The sequence below is a fragment of the Erinaceus europaeus genome, chromosome 11, assembly GCF_950295315.1.
Source record: "Erinaceus europaeus chromosome 11, mEriEur2.1, whole genome shotgun sequence".
Taxonomy (NCBI): domain Eukaryota; kingdom Metazoa; phylum Chordata; class Mammalia; order Eulipotyphla; family Erinaceidae; genus Erinaceus; species Erinaceus europaeus.
The window spans coordinates 19,849,878-19,870,435 of NC_080172.1; the positions used below are offsets into that span (position 1 = coordinate 19,849,878).

A 20,558-nucleotide genomic window follows, 5' to 3' on the forward strand; every position below is an offset into this window, starting at 1 on the left:
TTTAGAATTTCACTATTTGGCTGCAAGGATACAAACACATAAGTACAGAGCAGATGCTAGGAAGAGAAGCAAATACACTTTAACAAAACCAGAAAAGGGACTCATGGCTTTTATCAATATATTGGAGGACCCTATTAAATCATTGTTACACCATAGGCACTAGCAATAAAATCCATGTCTGCGTGCATGAGAAATTATTCTGTGTCTGTTTCACTGCGTATTTCTTTTTCAAATTTTTTCCTTCATCTAAAAGTAACTCAAACTGATTGGTTTACAAATGAGTCATGTATTTGACATACGTAATTCTTCTGCATAATGAGCCTATATTGCCAGAGGTAATTTTTATAAGACATTTTTAATGCTCTAACTACATACATGCTAGTTTTATTGTTGCCCTTTTTTATTGTTGTAATTATTATTGATGTCATTGTTGTTGGAGAGGACAGAGAGAAATGGAGAGAGGAGGGGAAGACAGACAAGGGGAAAGATAGACACCTGCAGACCTACTTCACCGCCTGTGAATTGACTCCCCTGCAGGTGGGGAGCTCAGGGCTTGAACTGCGATCCTTATGCCAGTCCTTGCACCACTTGTGCTTAACCCGCTATGCTACTGCCCAGCTCCCCTACATGCTAGTTTTATATAAAAAAAATAAACCTTATAAGAAATATATTTCCTACTGAATTTATGTGGTTATTGGCAAGTGGCCATTTCTCACTTTTATGACTCATTGCAATACATGTTCTTCATAGTATAAACACACTCTCACTTTCAGCTTGCTATGAACAGACATAGTATTTGACAAAAACTGAGATAAATAAACAACAATTTGGTAAATAGAGTCTATTTAGTCATATTATTTCAAAAATTGTATCTTAATCTTGCTATGTTAATTTTATTTGCATTTAAAAAATTATATTTATTTATTTATTTATTTATTTTCCCTTTTGTTGCCCTTGTTGTTTTTTATTGTTGTTGTAGTTCTTATTGTTGTTACTGATGTCATCAATGTTAGGACAGAAAGAAATGGAGAGAGGAGGGGAAGACAGAGAGGGGGAGAGAAAAATAAACACCTGCAGACCTGCTTCACCGCCTGTGAAGTGACTCCCCTATTGGTGGGGAGCCAGGGGCTGAAACTGGGATCCTTATGCCAGTCCTTGTACTTTGCACCACATGCACTTAATCCACTGTTCTCCCGCTGGACTCCCTTTTATTTGCACTTTTAAACTATTATAGAATCATTTTTTTTAAGTTTAAACATGTAATAAGACATGTGGCTATTTGAACAGCTAAAAAAATTCAACCTTCAAGTTTATTTCAAATTATTGTTTCACTTCTTCCACTCACAGTGTTGTCTCATAACAGAAGGATCTGTATTCTTTCAGTAATAATGAACTAAATCACAAGAAAACCAAACTATATGTAGTTTACAAAAATACTTAGAAAGGTCTACTTATAGATCTGAAGATTGGAGATTTAACTAGCTCAAAGACAATAAAAGAAACAAGTTTGAACTAACTCACAAGCAAATATTGCAAGAAACACTGATTGATGTTTATTTTGGCCACAAAAGGACTGGGTTTGGAGGGGATGGCCAGAGATTTATGAACTGAATTTAACTCCAGAGTTAATATACAAAGTTTGATTTTGGAAACAATAGTACAGCCATGGGAACTCACCCCCGTTTCTCTTCCCAATAGTCTTTTCCTTCTGTTATACTATAGAACAGTTAAGAGCCATCATGGATATTTCTTCCAGGAGGAAGTTTGAAGAGCCATAATTCTTGAGCAAGATTTGTGGGAGGTGGGACTTTGGAGGCCTTTGACTCCTCACTGATTTCCTCTTTATCTCTCTCCTCACTTTCCCAGCCTCCTCTACTTCAACATGCATAGAAGGCCAACACTCCTTGGTGGGGGTGGGGGTGGGGGAGAGAGCTTAATATGAGTTAACAAACACCAGCCCTAGATTGTGGGTTCAAATGACAATAAAGCCAAATTTCTCTTCCTGCAAAAGCTGGTGTGGCCAAGTTTGGTTTTCTGTGACAGCAGGCCTTGTTTTATCAGCGATACGTCCAGAAAGCATGTGTTTCCTATATGCTTGGGAAAGCTACATGTCCATTTTTGCTTAGCAACACAGAACACTCATGAGTACAAGTAAGACGTCTAGGTAGTCTTAAAAAAAGTTATTTGACTTTGTTTATCCCAGCATTAAAATCCTGCAGTACATTCAGAGTAGGGAATGAAAGAGACTGGCTGGGAGTGTGGATCGACCTGCCATCGCCCATGTTCAGCAAGGAAGCAATTACGAAAGCCAGACCTTCCACCTTCTACACACCATAATAACCCTGGGTCCATACTCCCAGGGGGATAAAGAATAGGAAAGCTGTGGTCGGGGAAGTGGCGGAGTAGATAAAGCATTGGACTCTCAAGCATGGGGTCCTGAGTTCAATCCCCGGCAGCACATGTACCAGAGTGATGTCTGGTCCTTTCTCTCTCCTCCTATCCCTCTCATAAATAAATAAATAAATAAATATTTAAAAAAAAAGAATAGGAAAGCTATCATGGGAGGGGATGGGATACGGAGTTCTGGTGGTGGAAATTGTGTGGCGTTGTACCCCTCTTATCCTATGGTTTTTGTCAGTTTCTTTTTCTTTTTTCTTAATTCTTTTTTTAAATATTTATTCCCTTTTGTCACCCTTGTTTTTTTTATTGTTGTGGTTATTATTGTTATTATTGTTGTTATTGATGTTGTTGTTGCTGGATAGGACAGAGAGAAATGGAGAGAGGAGAGGAAGACAGAGAGGGGGAGAAAAAGATAGACACCTACAGATCGCCTGTGAAGCGACTCCCCTGCAGGTGGGAAGCCAGGGGCTCAAACCGGGAACCTTATGCTGGTCCTTGCGCTTTGTGCCACCTGCGCTTAACCTGCAGCGCTACCACCCTACTCCCGAGTGTTTCTTTTTTATAAATAAATAAAAAGAAATGTAAGCAAAAAAAAAAGTAATCTGGTTGATTGCTAAAAATTCATATGTCCCAATTTCTTGGCCATCCTAGAGAAATATACCTTTAAGAGTCCAATGATTCCACTTTCTAGGTATTGTCCTTTTTTTTCAGGTCTTGAATTATACTATCCAAAATAACCTCCTAGAGGCCCATCAAGGAGTTATCTAAGTTCCTATTGTATGTGAGGTTTACACTCTGAACCCCAAACTTTGGTCTTATCTCACATGGGTAGGGTTGAGAAGAATCTTTATTTAGATATGTTTCTCTGACCTTTACTCTAAAACAGCAAACAAAGGTTCACTGAGATCCACTTATGGCACAGGAATTTTGAGACATTTTTTTCACTATTGTCCATCTTCTGTCTATACCAGTTCATAGTCCCTATGTGAAGTGGAAATAGTCATCTCTAAGGCCATTATAAGGAAGATTCTATCACAGGAAGACAGAATGCTTAGGCCCTGCACTTGGCCTGCCAAAGTCAACAGACTGTGTCTGGGAGTTGACGGGTCTTGGCTGAAGTCAGCACTGAAGCTGATTATCTAGGTCACTGCGGCCTGGAGCAGCTGCAGGTTTCACTCAGCCAGGCAGCTTACAAGGCTTAGTGGAGGCACCATTCTGTAAGTACGGGTGCTAAGGATGTTGAAATCACCAGAAAATTCTCAAGAGTTTTTCATTCCTTAGATACCTTATTAAGACTTGAAGCTATATTACTATAATTTCAGATCTCCAGGATTTGGAAGGGGTTGAGGAAAACTTGAGTTAACAACCACAGGTACATCTCTTAAAAGTGGTCATTTGGACATGACTGACTCCCATTCTTTTTTGTGTTTTGTTTATTTTAATTCAATTGAAAATAGTTCTAATAAATAAATTTTTTGACATTTTTATTAGTAATTTAATATTGGTTTACAAAGTCCTAAGATAATAGGAATATATTTCTATAACATTCCCACCACCAGAGTTCTGTGTCCTCATCCACTCCACTGGATACTGCAGTAGTTCTCTCATGACCACAAGTATGAGCTGAATTTACTTTATTTTATAGATAGAGACCGAGAGAAACTGATGAGGGGGGGAGATAGATTGGGAAAGAGACAGAGACATATCTGCAACCCTACTTCATCACTTGTGGAGCTTTCCCCCTGAAGGTGGGGACCAGGGGGCTTGAACCCGAGTCCTTGTGCACTGTGTAAAGTGTGTGCTTAACCAGGTGTGCCACCACCTGGCCCCTGGCCTGACTTTATATCTATAACTATTTATCTATCTATCTACCCCATCATGCGCCCACAAAGTATACCCCTTCACTCAGTAATACCAACTTTGATTTCTTTTACTTCTGCACAATACAAAGATCAACACTGACAGGCAACTTGACAATTCTTTAAGGAATTCATGATGAAATTCACTATGGTTAAACTGAACTCTGTTACTATGGAAAAGGAGAAAAATTGTGCACCGATCTGATATAGCTCCTCCATGCTATGACACTCATTTACCTCTCAGCATACCTTGGCATCATGGGCACTTCCCATCACAGCTCAAACCATTGACCTCAAGCACACTGCATACACTACTCTTGCTCTTTTCACTTACCTAGACCTTTGGCACACTTTCATTATGTAGTACTAGAGGTTGAGCCCAGTATTTCTACCATTGAACAACCTCCTCATATTTCAAGTGAGAGAGAAAGAGACACAGAGAGAAACAGAAGAAATAGAAGGTGCACAATGCGTCCTGGAACTTCACCTCTCCAGAGCCCTACTCCACTGGGGAAAGATAGGAACAGGCTGGGGGTATAGATTGACCTGCCAAAAAGAATTTTGGTCCATTCTTCCAGTAGGGGAGAAAAGATAGGGGAAGATGACCCCCTGAACTCCAACTGGGCTTCAGAGCCCAACTCCATCAGGACCCAGAGAAAGAAGAGGAAAAAGGGAGGGACATTGGATATAGTAATAGGTGTATATGTATATAGGTGTATATTGGAAAGGAAGAGAAGATGGGACCGTGGAGAAAAAAGTTGGGGGAGGGCAGATATACACAAATATAGACAGATAGTTGTAGCAATAATAGTTATGCCATGTCTGCAACCTTGGAAGAACTGCTATAGCTAACAGTAGAGGGAATGGGGACACAGAACTCTCTGGTGGTGGGAATGGTGCAGAGTTGTACCCCTGTTATCTTGTAATTTTATAAATCAGTATTAAATCACTCATAAAATTAAGTACTATTTCGTCATCCATGGAGTTCTCATTGTTGCACTCACGTGGTTGGTACTGGGCACTGAATACAGCTGGGACACTCTATTGCTGAGCTACCCTTCAGATCTCTTAACCATACTCCTGTTTCTGTCCTCAATAAGCCTTCAGTTTTGAAATGTCTTTCTTGATACAGCTTAGTTTCCTCTTAATGGCAGTTCTGATTTTCTGCACTAGCTGATATATTTTACCCAAGTAAAGTTTCTTCTTTGTTCCTCGTGAATCTCAACAACCCTGAAATTTCTGAGCTAGAACTGTTCCCACTCGCCTCACTTCCCTCACATGGAACAAGCAACATTCCTTAAGTAAGTCATGCTCTCTCACACCTCAGCATCTTAATTACATTGCTTTTCTTCTGGAATGAGTCTCCAATTTCTTTACCAGACTAATTTTTTTCCTAATTAAAGTCTGAGATTTAGTTAATATTTTGGTAACTATACTAACTACTCTTTGGAATTATATGCTCCTCAGCGTAGGAATAGATAGTGGTTATGCAAAGAGATTCTCATGCCTGAGGCTCTGAAGTTCCATTCAAGACCCTCCGCGCCACCATAAGCCAGAGAATGCTCCCCTAGGTGTTTGCATAGCACACTTTGCACATGTTGACTTTGTACTTGTTTCATTCTACTGATATCGCTTGCTTATTTGCATATCATCCCTACATAGAGCAAATAACTGACATTTATGAATCCCTCATACCTAAACTACTGAGCTTTCATGTCAGGTGTAAACTAAATATTTGCTGAATTAAAAAAACATTGGATTAGAGGTGGCTGGTGGCTCACTCAGTAGTGTACCTGACACCATGTACAAAAACCTAGGTTCAAGTCCCTGGTCCCCTCCTGCAAGGGGCAAGTTTCACAACACTTGTCTTTCTCTCTGTGTGTCTCTCACTCTCTTTCACTATCAACAAAATGGTTGCCAGAAATGGTGGAGTCATGTGGGCACTGAGTCACAATATTAAACCTGGTGGCAAAAAAAAGTAAATAAAAAGGAAAAGAAAAATATATCATAATTTAAAAAGAAAGAAGCATAGAACCATACATCGCTTACTCCAAAAAAAGGAGGAGAGGGCTGGGGGAAATGGTGCAGTAACTGTGTTTCAGACATTTGTGTCTGAGACCCGGATGGTCCACATCCAATATCTGGCACTACCATAGGTCAGGGCTTTATTAGTGCTTTGGTCTCTCTTATGAAAATTTAAAAATCTTTAAAAGGGAATCTTAACAATCTAATCTTAAAATTTATAAAAGATGACATTAAGAAGTAGAGCTGAAGGACGCTGGATACCAGCAACACAGCAGACTGAATTAACAAGGAACCTCTAACACACAGTTATTAGGTTGTTTAAAAAGTCCTGACATGGGAGTTGGGCTGTAGTGCAGCGGGCTAAGCGCAGGCGGCGCAAAGCACAAGGACCGGCATAAGGATCCCGGTTCGAACCCCGGCTCCCCACCTGCAGGGGAGTCGCTTCACAGGCGGTGAAGCAGGTCTCCAGGTGTCTATCTTTCTCTCCTCCTCTCTGTCTTCCCCTCCTCTCTCCATTTCTCTCTGTCCTATCCAACAATGACTACAACAATAAAACAACAAGGGCAACAAAAGGGAATAAATTAAAAAAAAAAGTCCTGACATATTTTCTGTTTTCCTGTGAAGAACTGAATCATGACTTTTCCAACAATCCAAAAGAAAATAATACATTATTTATAAAAATCAAAGTAAAAGAATTTAATATAAATTTTATAGAGAGAAAAAACAAAGAAGAGAGAGGAGTTTAGGGGGGCAGGCGGTACCGTAGCAGGTTAAGTGCACATGGTGCAAAGTGCAAGGACCGGAGTAACGATCCTGGCTCGAGACCCTGGCTCCCCACCTGCAGGGCAGTCGCTTCACAAGTAGTGAAGCAAGTCTGCAGGTGTCTATCTTTCTCTCCTCCTGCCTTCGCCTCCTCTCTCCATTTCTCTCTGTCTTATCCAACAACGATATCAACAACAACAATAATAATAACAACCACAACAATGATAAAACAACAACAAAGGCAAAAAAAGGGAAAAAATGGCCTCCAGGAGCAGTGGATTCGTGGTGTAGGCACCAAGCCCTTCAAATTTTTTTTGGAGGCAAGAAAAAAAAGAAAGAAGGAAAAAAAAAAAGACGAAGAGAGAGAAACAAAGTGGGAGCTAAAAGGCAAAGCAAGGAGCAAAGTCAAGATGGTTGATGAGCAGGTTCTGAATTCCTTTATCTCTATAACAGCAAAGCTACAGCATGTATGTGAAGTCCCACACAGAAACAGGCTTGAATCTCAGACAAGCTACCATAACAATAGACAAAAATCTCAGTATCTAGTCAGTGAGGACACACTTTACTAAAGGTAAAGAGTAATTTATAGGGGGGCTGGGCGGTAGCACAGCAGGTTAAGCGCACATGGCAAAGCACAAGGACTGACTTAAGGTTCCTGGTTCGAGCCCCTGGCTCCCCACCTGCAGTGAGGTCGCTACACTGGCAGTGAAGCAGGTCTGCAAGTGTCTGTCTTTCTCTCCCCCTCTCTGTCTTCCCCTCCTCTCTCCATTTCTCTGTCTTATGCAACACAACAACAGCAATGACAACAATAATAATGACAACAACAACAAGGGCAACAGAATGGGAAAAAAATGGTCCCCAGGAGCAGTGGATTTGCAGTGCAGGCACTAAACTCCAGCAATAACCCTGGAGGCAAAAAAAATAGTAATTCATAGTCACCTTTCTCATGTTGAAGTGAGAAACCACACTCTGTGGTCTATGGCCCCCACTACTCTGGCTGCTTGTGACCTCACTTTGTCCTGCACCACCCTATTTCATTTGACAATAAAGCTCAATCAAGAAGAAATCTACAAGACAGGACTTTAATTATGAGATCAGGGCAGACTGAAAGCTATAAAGTAAATGGGAATTATAGCAGCAACATTTCAGAAGATTGTGGCACCTTGAAAACAACCACACTGGAATTCAGTTTCCATAGTAACAGACCCAAGGTGGAACCAGGGAGAAGCAATTTATGGTGTACAGTCTATTACAGTTTCAGATACACCTGAAATCTCTACAGTCTCAGGCACTTGTGATTGTCACTAGTCACATCCTGGGTCTGCTCAAACACAGACATCTAGCTCTGGTCCTCACAGGGCACTAAACAAAATAAGAACACAGAGGAAATCACCTGGAATGATGAACCAAGACAGCAGTTGAAGAAAATCTCAAGTTCAACAGAGCTACACAAAGTTCTCAAAGAAGACTTCGAAGTGATGGCCCTAAGGATTCTCACTGAAATGAAATGTTATATGAAAGAAAAGTCTCAATGGTTAGGGAAAGTATGAAAGAATAAAATTAAAAAAGATAAAGAGTGCAGTAACTGATTATAATAAAGACAAATATCTACGGAAAGACAGAAGCCAAAGGTCAAAGTGGTAAACAGGAAAGCAAAATAGAGGGAACAGGAGGTAGATAGCATAATGGTTATGCAAAGAGACTCATGCCTGAGACTCCAAAGTTCCAGGTTAAATCCCCTGCACCACTACTAACCAGAACTAAACAGTGCTCTGGTAAATATATATATGAATCTATTTAAAGATCAGCAACAAGAAAGAAGAACTAAAACAAATGAAGGTAATAGTACTATTTGACACTATCAAGAGGACCAACATTCAAATCATACTCAGGGATAGAATTCTTATCTGAGAAGATATAAACTGAGAATCTACCCCAAACTGAAGGAAAAATACTTTGAGACATAGGAAGTTTAAAAGCTTAGAAAAAAATAAAAAGGTAAAAGGAAAGAAAGAAAGGAAAATTTAAGCTCACCACAGTACATAATAGTTAAATGGCAAAGATCAAAGCAGAGAGTTACCTGTAAGTGAACCACTAAAGACTATTGATTTCTCATCATAAACTCTGAAGGCTAGCAAGAACTGCCAGGATTTAGTCAGAATTTTGCATGGAAAAAATCCACTCAAGAATATTCTGTCCAACCAGGCAGTCAATTGGGATTCAAGTAGTGAAAAGCTTTTCTTATTTGAAAAGCAACAATTACAGACATTTTGATATTTTTAAATATTTTATTCATTTTAATGATAGAGACACAGAGAGAAAGACACACATAGAAAGCAGAGCACTGCTCAGCTCTGGCTTGTGGTGGTAATTGAGATTGAACCTGGAGTCTCCAGCAGGAAAGTCTTTTGCAGAACCGTTATGCTGTCTCCCTAGCCCAATAAAAGGAATTCTTACCACTAAACCATCCCTACAGAAAATTCTAAAGTGGCTTGTATAAAATGAAAATGTTGAATGCTCTCTCTCTCATATGTAGGAAATAAATAAGACAAAAGGGGGCAGGTGGTGGCACACTAGGTTAAGCATATATAGTATGAAGCACAAGGACCTGCTCAAGGGTCCCGGTTTAAGCCCCCAGTTCAAGGCCCCGCTCCCCACCTGCAGAGTGCATCAATTCATGAGCAGTAAAGCAGGTCTGCGTGTGTCTTTATCTCTCCATCTCTAATGTCCACTCCACTCTCAATTTCTCTCTGTCTTATCCAAAAAATTGAAAAAAAAAAAAATAGCCAAAGGAGTAGTAGATTCATAGTGCAGGCACCAAGCCCCAGCAATAACCCTGTGGGAAAAAAGAAAAAGAAAAGAAAGAAAGAGAGAGAGAGAAAGAAAGAAAGAAAGAAAGAAAGAAAGAAAGAAAGAAAGAAAGAAAGAAAGAAAGGGAACTGAGATTATCGAAGATGATCGTGTTGCATGTCGGGTGTGGGGAAATGGGTGTAGATTGCCAGGCTGGAAAGGGAATCCAATAGACTTTGAGGGAGGGATATTTTGTGTTTTAACAGAAGCAGTGTGTGGTAATATATTTTGAAGAGATGAGAAACTGTGTTTCTAAAACATTTATAGTCTTATAAACCAAACTTACCTCAAAACAAAAGAACTACTGGGGGCAGGGAATACCTGAATCTGGAAGAGGGGGCGGTAGCAGTATGAAGAAAGTGAACCGGGATAAAGAATAGATGGCAACTATGAAAAAGGAAGTGAGTCAGGAGGAGAAAGTGTTGGTCATGGAAGATGAAGTGAACATGGAAAGGAATTTAGTGGCATCTCTGAAGAAGGAAGTGAATCTGGAAGGGGTGGTAATGACAGCTGTGGGGAAGGAAATGAATTTGGATGAAAAAGCAATGACAACCATGGAAAAGGAAGTGAATCTGGAGGAGGAAGTGGTGCCAACTGTGGAAAAAGGAAGTGAATCTGGAGGAGGAAGTGGTGCCAAGTGTGGAAAAAGGAAGTGAATCTGGAGGAGGAAGTGGTGGCAACTGTGGAAAAAGGAAGTGAATCTGGAGGAGGAAGTGGTGCCAACTGTGGAAAAAGAAAGTGAATCTGGAGGGAGAGGAAGTGGTGGCAACTGGAAAAGAAAGTGAGGCTGTAAGAGACAATAGTGCAGTGATGAAAGAGGAGATTAATCTGGTGGAGGAAGTGCTGGCAACTGTGAAGAAGGGAATGAGTATAAGTGAGTTGGTGTTGGAAGGCACAGAGGAAAAAGTAAATCTAGGGGAGAAGGAAGTGGTATTAACTATGAAGAATTAAGTGAGCCTGGAGGGGGTAGGGTGGCAACTATGGAGGAGGAAGGGGAAAGTCATCCAAGTTCCAGCACTCTTTCTTAAGATCTGGTGACTGTGAAGACTGCCTAATATAGTACTAGGAACCCTCTACACTTTCCCGCTTCACCTCCAGCTGAGCATCTCTCATACTTGCACATCCCAGATGAACTCTGCTCATGCAATCTGACATCTATGAGATGGAATGACTGACATGGGTGTTTCTGGTTGCCCACTGGATCCCTCCTGGAGTTGGGGGTTAGCAGACCTCTATCTGGTGAATGATGACCCACATGTACCCCACCCCCCATTTTGACTTTTTAACAAAGATTTCACGCACAAGGATCCAGGTTTGAGCCCCTGGTCCCCACTTGCAGAGGGGAGGCTTCACAAGTGGTAAAACAAGTACTGCAGATGTCTCTCTGTTTCTCTTTCTCTCTCTCTCCCTCCCCACACTCTCTTAATTTCTCTCTGCCCTATCAAATTAAAAATAATAAAATGTATTATAAAAAACTTGTATGACAGCGGGTTAAGTGCACGTGGCACAAAGTGCAAGGACTGGCTAAGGATCCCGGTTCAAGCCCCACCTACAGGGGCATCACTTCACAGGCGGTAAAGCAGGTCTGCAGGTGTCTATCTTTCTCTCCCTCTCTCTGTCTTCCCCTCCTCTCTCCATTTCTCTCTGTCCTATCCAACAACGATGACAACAATAATAACTACAACAATAAAACAACTAGGGCAACAAAAGGGAATAAATAAATATTAAATAAATAAATATTTAAAAAAAACTTGTATGAATCAGCATAAAACCCTACATTCTGTCTCTTAGAACAAAAGAAAGACCAACACATTAGTTTCCCAGTAGTTTGAAACCCACAGACATACTCATGTCTAGTGCTTACTATTTCCATCATTTGTACCAGTTTCTGGAGCCAATTATCAACAATTATTGAGGTGCTACTCTATTCATATGAGTTCAAAATATACATAAGTTATGGAAGGATACAAATTTTGTAGTGAAAAAATAAAGACCAGTATGGAAATACTGATATGAATTTTAGGATGATTAAATTTGGTAGAGGTAAAGGGGGGGACTATTGACATATTTGGTTATAATGATTATATGTAACCACTATATGTTTGGTAATGTAATGATTAATTATATTTCTTTATTTATTTTCCCTTTTTGTTGTCTTTGTTGTTTAACATTGTTGCGGTTATTGATGCCGTTGTTGTTGGCTAAGACAGAAATGGAGAGAGGAGGGGAAGACAGGGGGAGAGAAATATAGACACCTGCAGACCTGCTTCACCGCTTGTGAAGTGACTCCCCTGCAGGTGAGGAGCCGGGGGCTTGATTAATTATATTTTTTATAAAGCCTATGTCTAAAGCAGTATAGAACAACTAAAAATAACAACTACCCATTCAAATTTTGGTGAAACTTCCAATAAACTACTTTTATTTTTATTTTACTAAATAGAGACAGAAATTGGGGGGGGGGATAGAAAGGGAAAGAGACAGAGACACCTGCAGCTTTGCTTCACCACACCTGAAGCTTTCCCCCTTCAAGTGGGGACCAGGGTTTGACCCTGGGTCTTTGATCACTTAATGTGTATGCTTAGCCAGGTGCACCACTGTTGCTCCCCCCATAAACTGCTTTTAGATGTATGTTGGAATATTTTACTGATAAAAAATTTAAAAATTAAGACTAAATTCTAAGAAAATTAGAAGAACAAAAGAAAGGAGACTTTGTAGGGGTTAGTTTTGAATTGATGTCAAAATACAGTCAGCATAAATGACTTGAATAAGTCACTTAATCCTTCAATTTGTTTCTTTCATCTCAAGTTTCTGGAATAAATTATCACAATTAAACTCTGAATTTACCTGTGAATCTTACTGCCAGTCAGGAAAAAGAAACATTGTGTTTTATAGTTCTAACTACTGAATAAAAGGAAATATAAATTCAACTGAAAAGACAGGTCACTTTTCTGTCATTGAATTTTATGAAATTTGAAAGGCAATTCTGTAGGGATGTTTCTCACTCCTGTCTGGAGTGGAACTTTGGAACAAAAAACATGACTGAGTAGCAAACACGTTTGGAAGACAGAGACAGTATATCCCTCTGGAGAGATTAAGAGATGATGCTCCCAATATATGTGACAGGGCACTAAATATAATACCCTCTTCTTCCTTTTCAGAGATATTTGCCTACATTTATACCAGGATAATATCTCTTATTTCCCAACCCCCCCTCTGGAGATAGACAGATATACCACTATCCTTGTAAAAAAAGATAAGTCACCAATTTTCAGGTTTCATTTCCAGAGATTAAAATACTACAATGCACAAGCAACATCTGGCTTTTGCCAGATTGTCCTGTGGGAACTGACACAAGCAGTTGCTTTTGCTGTGAATAATAAGTAATCCTTGTCTTTGACTCAAGGTCAGTGTGTGAGTGAGTGAGTGAGTGAGTGTGTGTGTGTGTGTGTGTGTGTGTGTGTGTGTGTGTTTATATAACTGTGACAGACCAATATGTTTTCTTGCAAATAATGTAAGAAGTCTGTTCCTTCAAAGTTTTGATTAAGCAGAAGAACAAAGCAAAAACTCTGAATAACATAAATGGGCAGTGTCTTTAAATGATTTCATAATAAATACAGAAATCATTTCTATATCAACCTTCTATTAAAAAACTACAACTCTAGGTCTAATACACAAATAAACAGTGAAGCAAAACAGCAGGTATTAACGGGGAGCTTTTACAAATAGTATTTTCAGAAAAATTCAAAGTTGAAATATAGAATAAATTTTGGAAATGCTGATCTTTGATCAAAGAGAAATTCCAATATAATGTCTGTTTTGTTGACTGTAGCCATTTATCATGAATTTTCTCATCTTTTCAAACCCCCCCACCTTATGGGGGAATTAATCTTTTCCTTGTTCTCAGGCCATGTGATCTGGATGGAGCTCCAATTTCAACTCTAGAGAGAAATCACTAGTGAGTCCTTAGTCAATCAGTGCATTCTATTTCCTTAGTCAAGAGGTAAACCATTTCTTAAGAGAGGTTAAGGATTACCATTTTTTGTTGTTGCTGTTGTTGTTGCAACTGAACTTGGGAGGATGAAGTCCTTGGAACTGCTAAAAATGACCATTTGACCATGAGACAAAAGCCTAGGAATGGACTTTATACAACTCAGAGAAAACAGAATCAGAAGATGGAGAAAAAAAATCCTACAGACATCCATCATTTGAACATTTATATACAGCAATGCCTAAAATTTTATCAACTCAGAATTATTTAATTACATAAATGAATACATCTTCATAGGCATAGACTGAAAAATAAGAACAGAAAACACAAAGCAGATCCTGGGTAGGGGTTAGATTGTTATGTGGAAAACTGAGATATGTGAGATATATACAAACTACTGTATTTTACTGTTGATTATAAACCATTAATCCTTCAATAAAGGAAAAAAAATGACTATATCACCCTGAGTCATTTTTTCCATTTTTCAACACAATAGTTAAAAATTAATTCACTTTGAGGTTTAACTGACATACATGCAAAATTCTGAAACTTTTGTAGCAAACATGTAGGGCATTTTGGATAATGTCTAGATTAAAAAAACAACAGCCTATAATTCAGTATCATCAACTTTAGAAAAAAAATATACTGAAAACATTTTTCTTAAAACTACTGGAAGCAGTTGGTCTAGAAGTCAGGAGATAGCTTACCCAGGAGAGCACTTTTTTTTTTTTTTTTTGCCACCAGTGTTATCTTTGGAGCTCAGCGCCTACACTGCTCCTGGCAGCCATCTTTTCCCCATTGTTGTTGCTGTTATTGTTGTTGGATAGGACAGAGAAATTGAGAGAGGAGGGGATGACAGAGAAGGGGAGAGAAAGACACCTGCAGACCTGCTTCACAGCTTGTGAAGCGACCCCCTAATGCAGCTGGGGGCTCTAACCGGGATCCTTGAGCTGGTTCTTGTGCGCTTAACCCAGTGCTCTACCGGCTGGCCGGATAGAGCACACCTTTTAACGTGCTTGAGGATCCAGGCCTGAGCCTCCAACACTATATGGAAGCACCATGCAAAAGGGACGCTTCAGAAATAGTGGAACAATGTTGTAGTGTTTAGCTTTCTCCCTATTTAGGGGGAAAAAAGGGGTAGTGGAATCATGTAAGTGTGAAGTCCCAGGCCTGTTGGCAAAAAAAAAACAAAAAACAAAAAAAAAGTAGTTGCCACTGTCAACATGTAATAAATACTGCTTTAGTAAAATAATTAGAATGTACAATTTGACATGTACTAGGATGTTGATGGGTATTTAAAAATATCATTTAGGTATATGATATTTGGATCCTGGAGGTGGTACAGTGGGTAAAGCACTGGACTGTTTCACACATGAGGTCTTGTGTTCAGTTTCCAGCATCACACTGATGCTCTGGTATTCACTGTCTCCCTCTCTTTCTCATTAATAAGTGAATGAATCTTCAAAAAATTAAGTATATGACATAGTGAAATATATTGAATCTGTTTTATCAAGCAAAATTATCTTGGATACATGTCAAAGTCAAGGGAAAGAGAGAACAAAACAAATATTTTTTTTAATGTTTGTAGGATTTTTTTTTTCCATCAGGGCGATTATTAGAACTCAGAGCCTGCCTCACTTCATGATTCTACCATTCCCAGAGATCATTTTCTCTCTGTCTCTCTCTCTCTTCTCTCCCTCTCCCTGGTACAGGGTGAGAGGGAGAGAGAGGTGAAATGAGACAGGGACAGAGATACCTGCATCAGTGTTCCACCATTTGTGAAACATCCCTCCTGCAGGTGGAGGACTGGGCATTTAAATCCGATCCTCACATGGGTACACACTCTACCAAGTGAGCCACTGTCCAGGATTGCAGGCTTTGGAATAAAGTGGTAACGTGTGCTTTTATTTAGGCTGAATCATTTGAAATTGATAGTTTCATAGAGTTCAATATAATGATAATAGAGAAAAAGATTATCATCAGATTCATTTAAGCCACATAATATATACTGAACAAAAAAGTCCAGTTAGTCACTTCTCTTACTTAACTGTCCTTGTTTGATACATAGGTCAACCTAATGTGCTACATTTTCGATTTTAGAATCCTGCCATTTCAAATTATTTCTTTTTCTTTTTGTTGGGTAGGGCAGAGAGAAATTGAGAGAGAAGGAAGAGGTAGAGAGGGCAAGAGAAAGACACCAACACCCCTGCTTGGCCGCTTCTGAGGCATCCCCCCTGCAGGTGGGGAACTGGAGGCTGAAATAGGAATTCTTGTGTGGGTCCTTGCACTTAGTACTATGTGAACTTAACTGGGTGTGCCACCGCCTGTCCCCTGCGATTTAAAATTATTTCTTAAAAACATAAAACAAGGTCTACATCTGGTGTATATGCAATACTCACATACCTGCATGTTATATAGGGGTTGCTTTGGGGCATTAACTTCCCTCAGCAGACGATGAGATATGTCTCTTAATTCCAAGAGTCTACAAGCAAGCTGAGGATGCAGAAGTTTGGCCACTGATTTGGAAGATCTGGATATGCTATTTAATCCTTCAATTAGTGTTCCTCTGTTGATCTTGGCTAACTCAATAGCCATTTTAATTTTGGATTTTTTTTGTCCGGAGTTTTTTTTCTGGAAAATAATGCTTTGAAAAGTGACTGATGTAGAATTCTCCTGTGCATTGTTAAAATCTACTACTGACAAATACAAGTACTATAGATCAATGGATCTTGGTGTGTCAAACATACTTTGTATCCAGTAATTATATTTCACTTCCCATGAACTTAAATCTTTATTAAATACATGAGGTTTTTTTCCCCCCTTGGGATAATTATCTAGAATCAAAGCTGCGATTCAAAAGGTACAGCCTTTTTATTTTTAATCTGAATTTTGCATTAATTTCAAGAACTATTTCAAAAGTAAACAATTCTCATTCAAATATTTTGTTTGACTTAATGATTTGACTAAAATTCATTTTATTTTAGAATTTAAAAAATAAGATGTAACACACATAATACGTGTGTAGTAGAGCACACACTTTAAAAATAAAAATCATTACCTTGTATAATAATCAACAAGCCTAAGCAACTATTACTTCTAAAGGCATTCTGATATAAAAATTTAAGCATTACCAAGACACAACGTAGAATTCTTTCTTTCTTTTTTTTTTTTTAAACCAGAGCACTGCTCAGCTCTGACTTATGGTGGTGTGGGGGATTGAACCTGGGACTTTGGAGAAAACATTATATATATGTTTTCTTTGTTTCTGGCGTGGATGAAGTTTTTTTTTGTGTGTGGCATCTTGTTTTTTCTTTATTGGGGGGATTAATGGTTTACAGTCTACAGTAAAATACAATAGTTTGTACACATGTAACATTTCCCAATTCCCCACGTAACAATTCAACCCCCACTAGGTCCTCTCTACCACCATGTTCCAGGACCTGAATCCTCCCCCCACCCCACCATTATGCTATCTAACCATTATGATAACCATCATGCTATCTACCCTCTGCCCATAGAGTTCTTTCTTGACTCTGCTAGAGTGAACCACAGTAAAGTGTGTCTAGACTGCATTCCAGGAAACAGACAAATACAGTTGCCATTTTTCACCTAAGTATTTTTATGGTGTACTCTGGCTCACTGGGATATAACTTGAATAGGATGTTTTGGATAATAACATTCATAGGTAACTATGAATCTCCAAATATTTATTTATTTAGTTCAAATATATAACTACAAACATTATCTAAATGTTTGTCTATAGTGAATACCATAGGTTTGCCTAAGAGCTAGTATGTTTTATATATATTTTTACATGTCTCAACCTTTATTCATAAGGAATCATTTCATTATCGTTATTTTTAATTAAAATTCTTCTATTTATTGGATACAGAGAGAAAAAATTGAGAGAGAAGGGGGAGAAGGAAAGAGGGAAAAAGAAAGACACCTGAGGTGCTGCTTAACCATCTGTAAAGATCTTCCCCTTCCCTGCTGCCTCCTCCCCTCTGCCGGCAGGTGAGGACTGAGTGCTTGGATCCTGAGTCCTCGCGCATGGTAATGTGTGTGCTCAACCAGGTGGTCCATCCTCAGCCCCTCCTTAGTTATTTTTGTCATTAACATTCAGTGCTTCTCTTATGATTCCGTGGTTGTGGCACCAGGCAATGGTGCACTTGGTTAAGTGCATAATTTTTTTTTTCTGGGAGTGTTTATCATGACAGCACATTTCCAGTAAATCCACCACAGCCCTTCTGTCTTATTCTGGCTATTGTGTCCACCCTTCAAAAAAATTTCATGCTGCCTATTCCAAAATAGACATTTCTATTCATAGAAAAGAATCCAAGTGGGACCTGGTAGTGGTGCACCTGGTTAAGCACACACATTACAGTACGTAAGGACCCAAGTTCAAGCCCCTGATCCTCACCTGCAGGGAGAAAGTTTCATGAGTGAAGTAAGACTGCAGTTGTCTATCTCTTTCCCTCTCTATCTCCCCCTCCCTTCTAAATTTCTCTCTGCCTTTATCTAATATATATGTTTTCTTTGTTTCTGGCATGGATGAAGTTTTTTTGTGTGTGGTATCTTGTTTTTTCTTTATTGGGGGGGTTAATGGTTTACAGTCTACAGTAAAATACAATAGTTTGTACACATGTAACATTTCTCAATTCTCCACGTAACAATTCAACCACCATTAGGTCCTCTCTACCATCATGTTCCAGGACCTGAATCCTCCCCCCGCCCCACCCCAGAGTCCTTTTTGGTGAAATACACCAAACCCAGTCCAAGTTCTGCTTAGTGTTTTCTCCTCTGATCTTGTTTTTCAACTTCTATGTGTGAGATCATCCCATATTCATCCTTCTATTTCTAACTTATCTCACTTAACATGATTCCTTTAAGCTCCACCCAAGATGAGGTGAAGAAGATGAATCGACCATTGTTAATAGCTGAGTTGTATTCCATTTTGTTTATGTTGTGGTGTCTTTTTTTATGGGGGGGATTAATGGTTTACAGTCTACAGTAAAATACAGTAGTTTGTACATGTGTAACATTTCTCAATTCTCCACATAACAATTCAACCTCCTCTAGGTCCTCCTCTACCATCATGTTCCAGGATCTGAACCCCCACCCCCATCCCAGAGGCTTTTACTTTGGTGCAATACACCAAACCCAATTGAAGTTTTGCTTATTTTTCAACTTCTTTTTTATTATTAGTGATTTAATAATGATCGACAAGATTATAGAATAAGATGAGTACAATTCATACAATTTCCACCACCAAAGTGCCATATCACATCCCCTTATTGGATAGGATATGACACTTCCTCTGGGAGTATGGACCAAAGATTTCTATACGGAGCAGAAGGTGGGAAGTCCACCTTCTGTAATTGCTACTCCACTGGACATGTGTATTGACAGGTTGAACCATACCCCCAGCCTGTCTCTACCTTTCCCTAATGGGTAGGGTTTGGGGGTGGGGGTGAGGGTCCAGGACAAAAATTACAGTGTGCAAGGACCCCCAGTTCAAGCCCTTGGTTTCCACCTGCAGGGGAAAAACTTCACAAGTGATTTAGGGTTGCAGGTGTCTCTCTGTCTCTTTTTCTGTCTCCTCCTCCCTTCTCAGTTTCTCTCTGTCTCTATCCAATAATTTAACCAACACACACACATAAAGTAAATGCTAATTCTAAAAAAAATGTATTTCTTAAGCCCTTAATGTCCTATTGTGATTTACTGAAAAATTTCATTACCTTACTTGTGGTCTCTATGCTTCTACTAACATTATTTATACCCCTTTCCCGTATTAGGGAGCTACTCTCTTCCCTGATCCAGCTTTCTGTCCCTTTTCCAGCCATGACATCATTTCCCCAGACAATAACTTGGATCCACCTGTATATCAGATTTCAGGCTCAGGGGGAAAAAAAGACAAAGCTAGTATAGCCACAGGCCCTTTGGAATATAACTAAAATATGCCTACTAGCTATCTACAAAATGGAGGACCCCTCCCCAACTCTTCATCTGCACTACTCCAGCCTTTAGGTCCATGATTGGTCAACAATTTGTTTGGCTTTGTATGTTAGCTCTCTTTTCGCCACCAGATGCTAGCATGATGCCGACCAGACTTCCCTGGACAGACAACCCCACCAATGTGTCCTGGAGGTCTGCTTCCCCAGAGCCCTTCCCTACTAGGGAAAGAGAGAGGCAGGCTGGGAGTATAGATCGACCTGTCAATGCCCATGTTCAGCGGGGAAGCAATTACAGAAGCCAGACCTTCCACCTTCTGCATCCCACAATGATCTTGAGTCCATACTCCCAGAGGGATAAAGAGTAGGAAAACTATCAGGGGAGGGGATGGGATACAGAGATCTGGTGGTGGGAACTGTGTGGAGTTGTACCCCTCTTATCCTATGGTTTTGTCAATGTCTCCTTTTTATATATAAAAAAAGAAAGAAAAAAGAAATATCCCAATTATTTTCTGTAAAAAAAAAAGTGTAATCCCCCCTGCAGGAGGTCGCTTCACAAGTGGTGAAGCAGGTCTTCAGGTGTCTTTCTCTCCTCCTCTCTGTCTTCCCCTCCTCTCTTGATTTCTTTCTGTCCTATCCAACAACAGCTATGACAACAATAAAAAAGTGTAATCTAAAGTGTAAACTGCTACAGTGATTACAATGCCCAGACATTTTCAAGCA

At 39.5% G+C, this 20,558-nt stretch overlaps 1 protein-coding gene across 2 annotated transcripts in view; it reads right to left on the bottom strand.

Moving 5' to 3' along the window:
• SPATA9 (spermatogenesis associated 9) overlaps nt 1-20,558 on the bottom strand; it is a 42,030-nt gene that overhangs the window by 10,093 nt on the left and 11,379 nt on the right. For both annotated transcript variants that reach the window (XM_060201188.1, XM_007531420.2), the window contains exon 3: nt 16,288-16,515. In XM_060201188.1, coding sequence (XP_060057171.1) covers nt 16,288-16,515 — 228 coding nt within the window. The remainder of the gene's footprint in view (nt 1-16,287; nt 16,516-20,558) is intronic.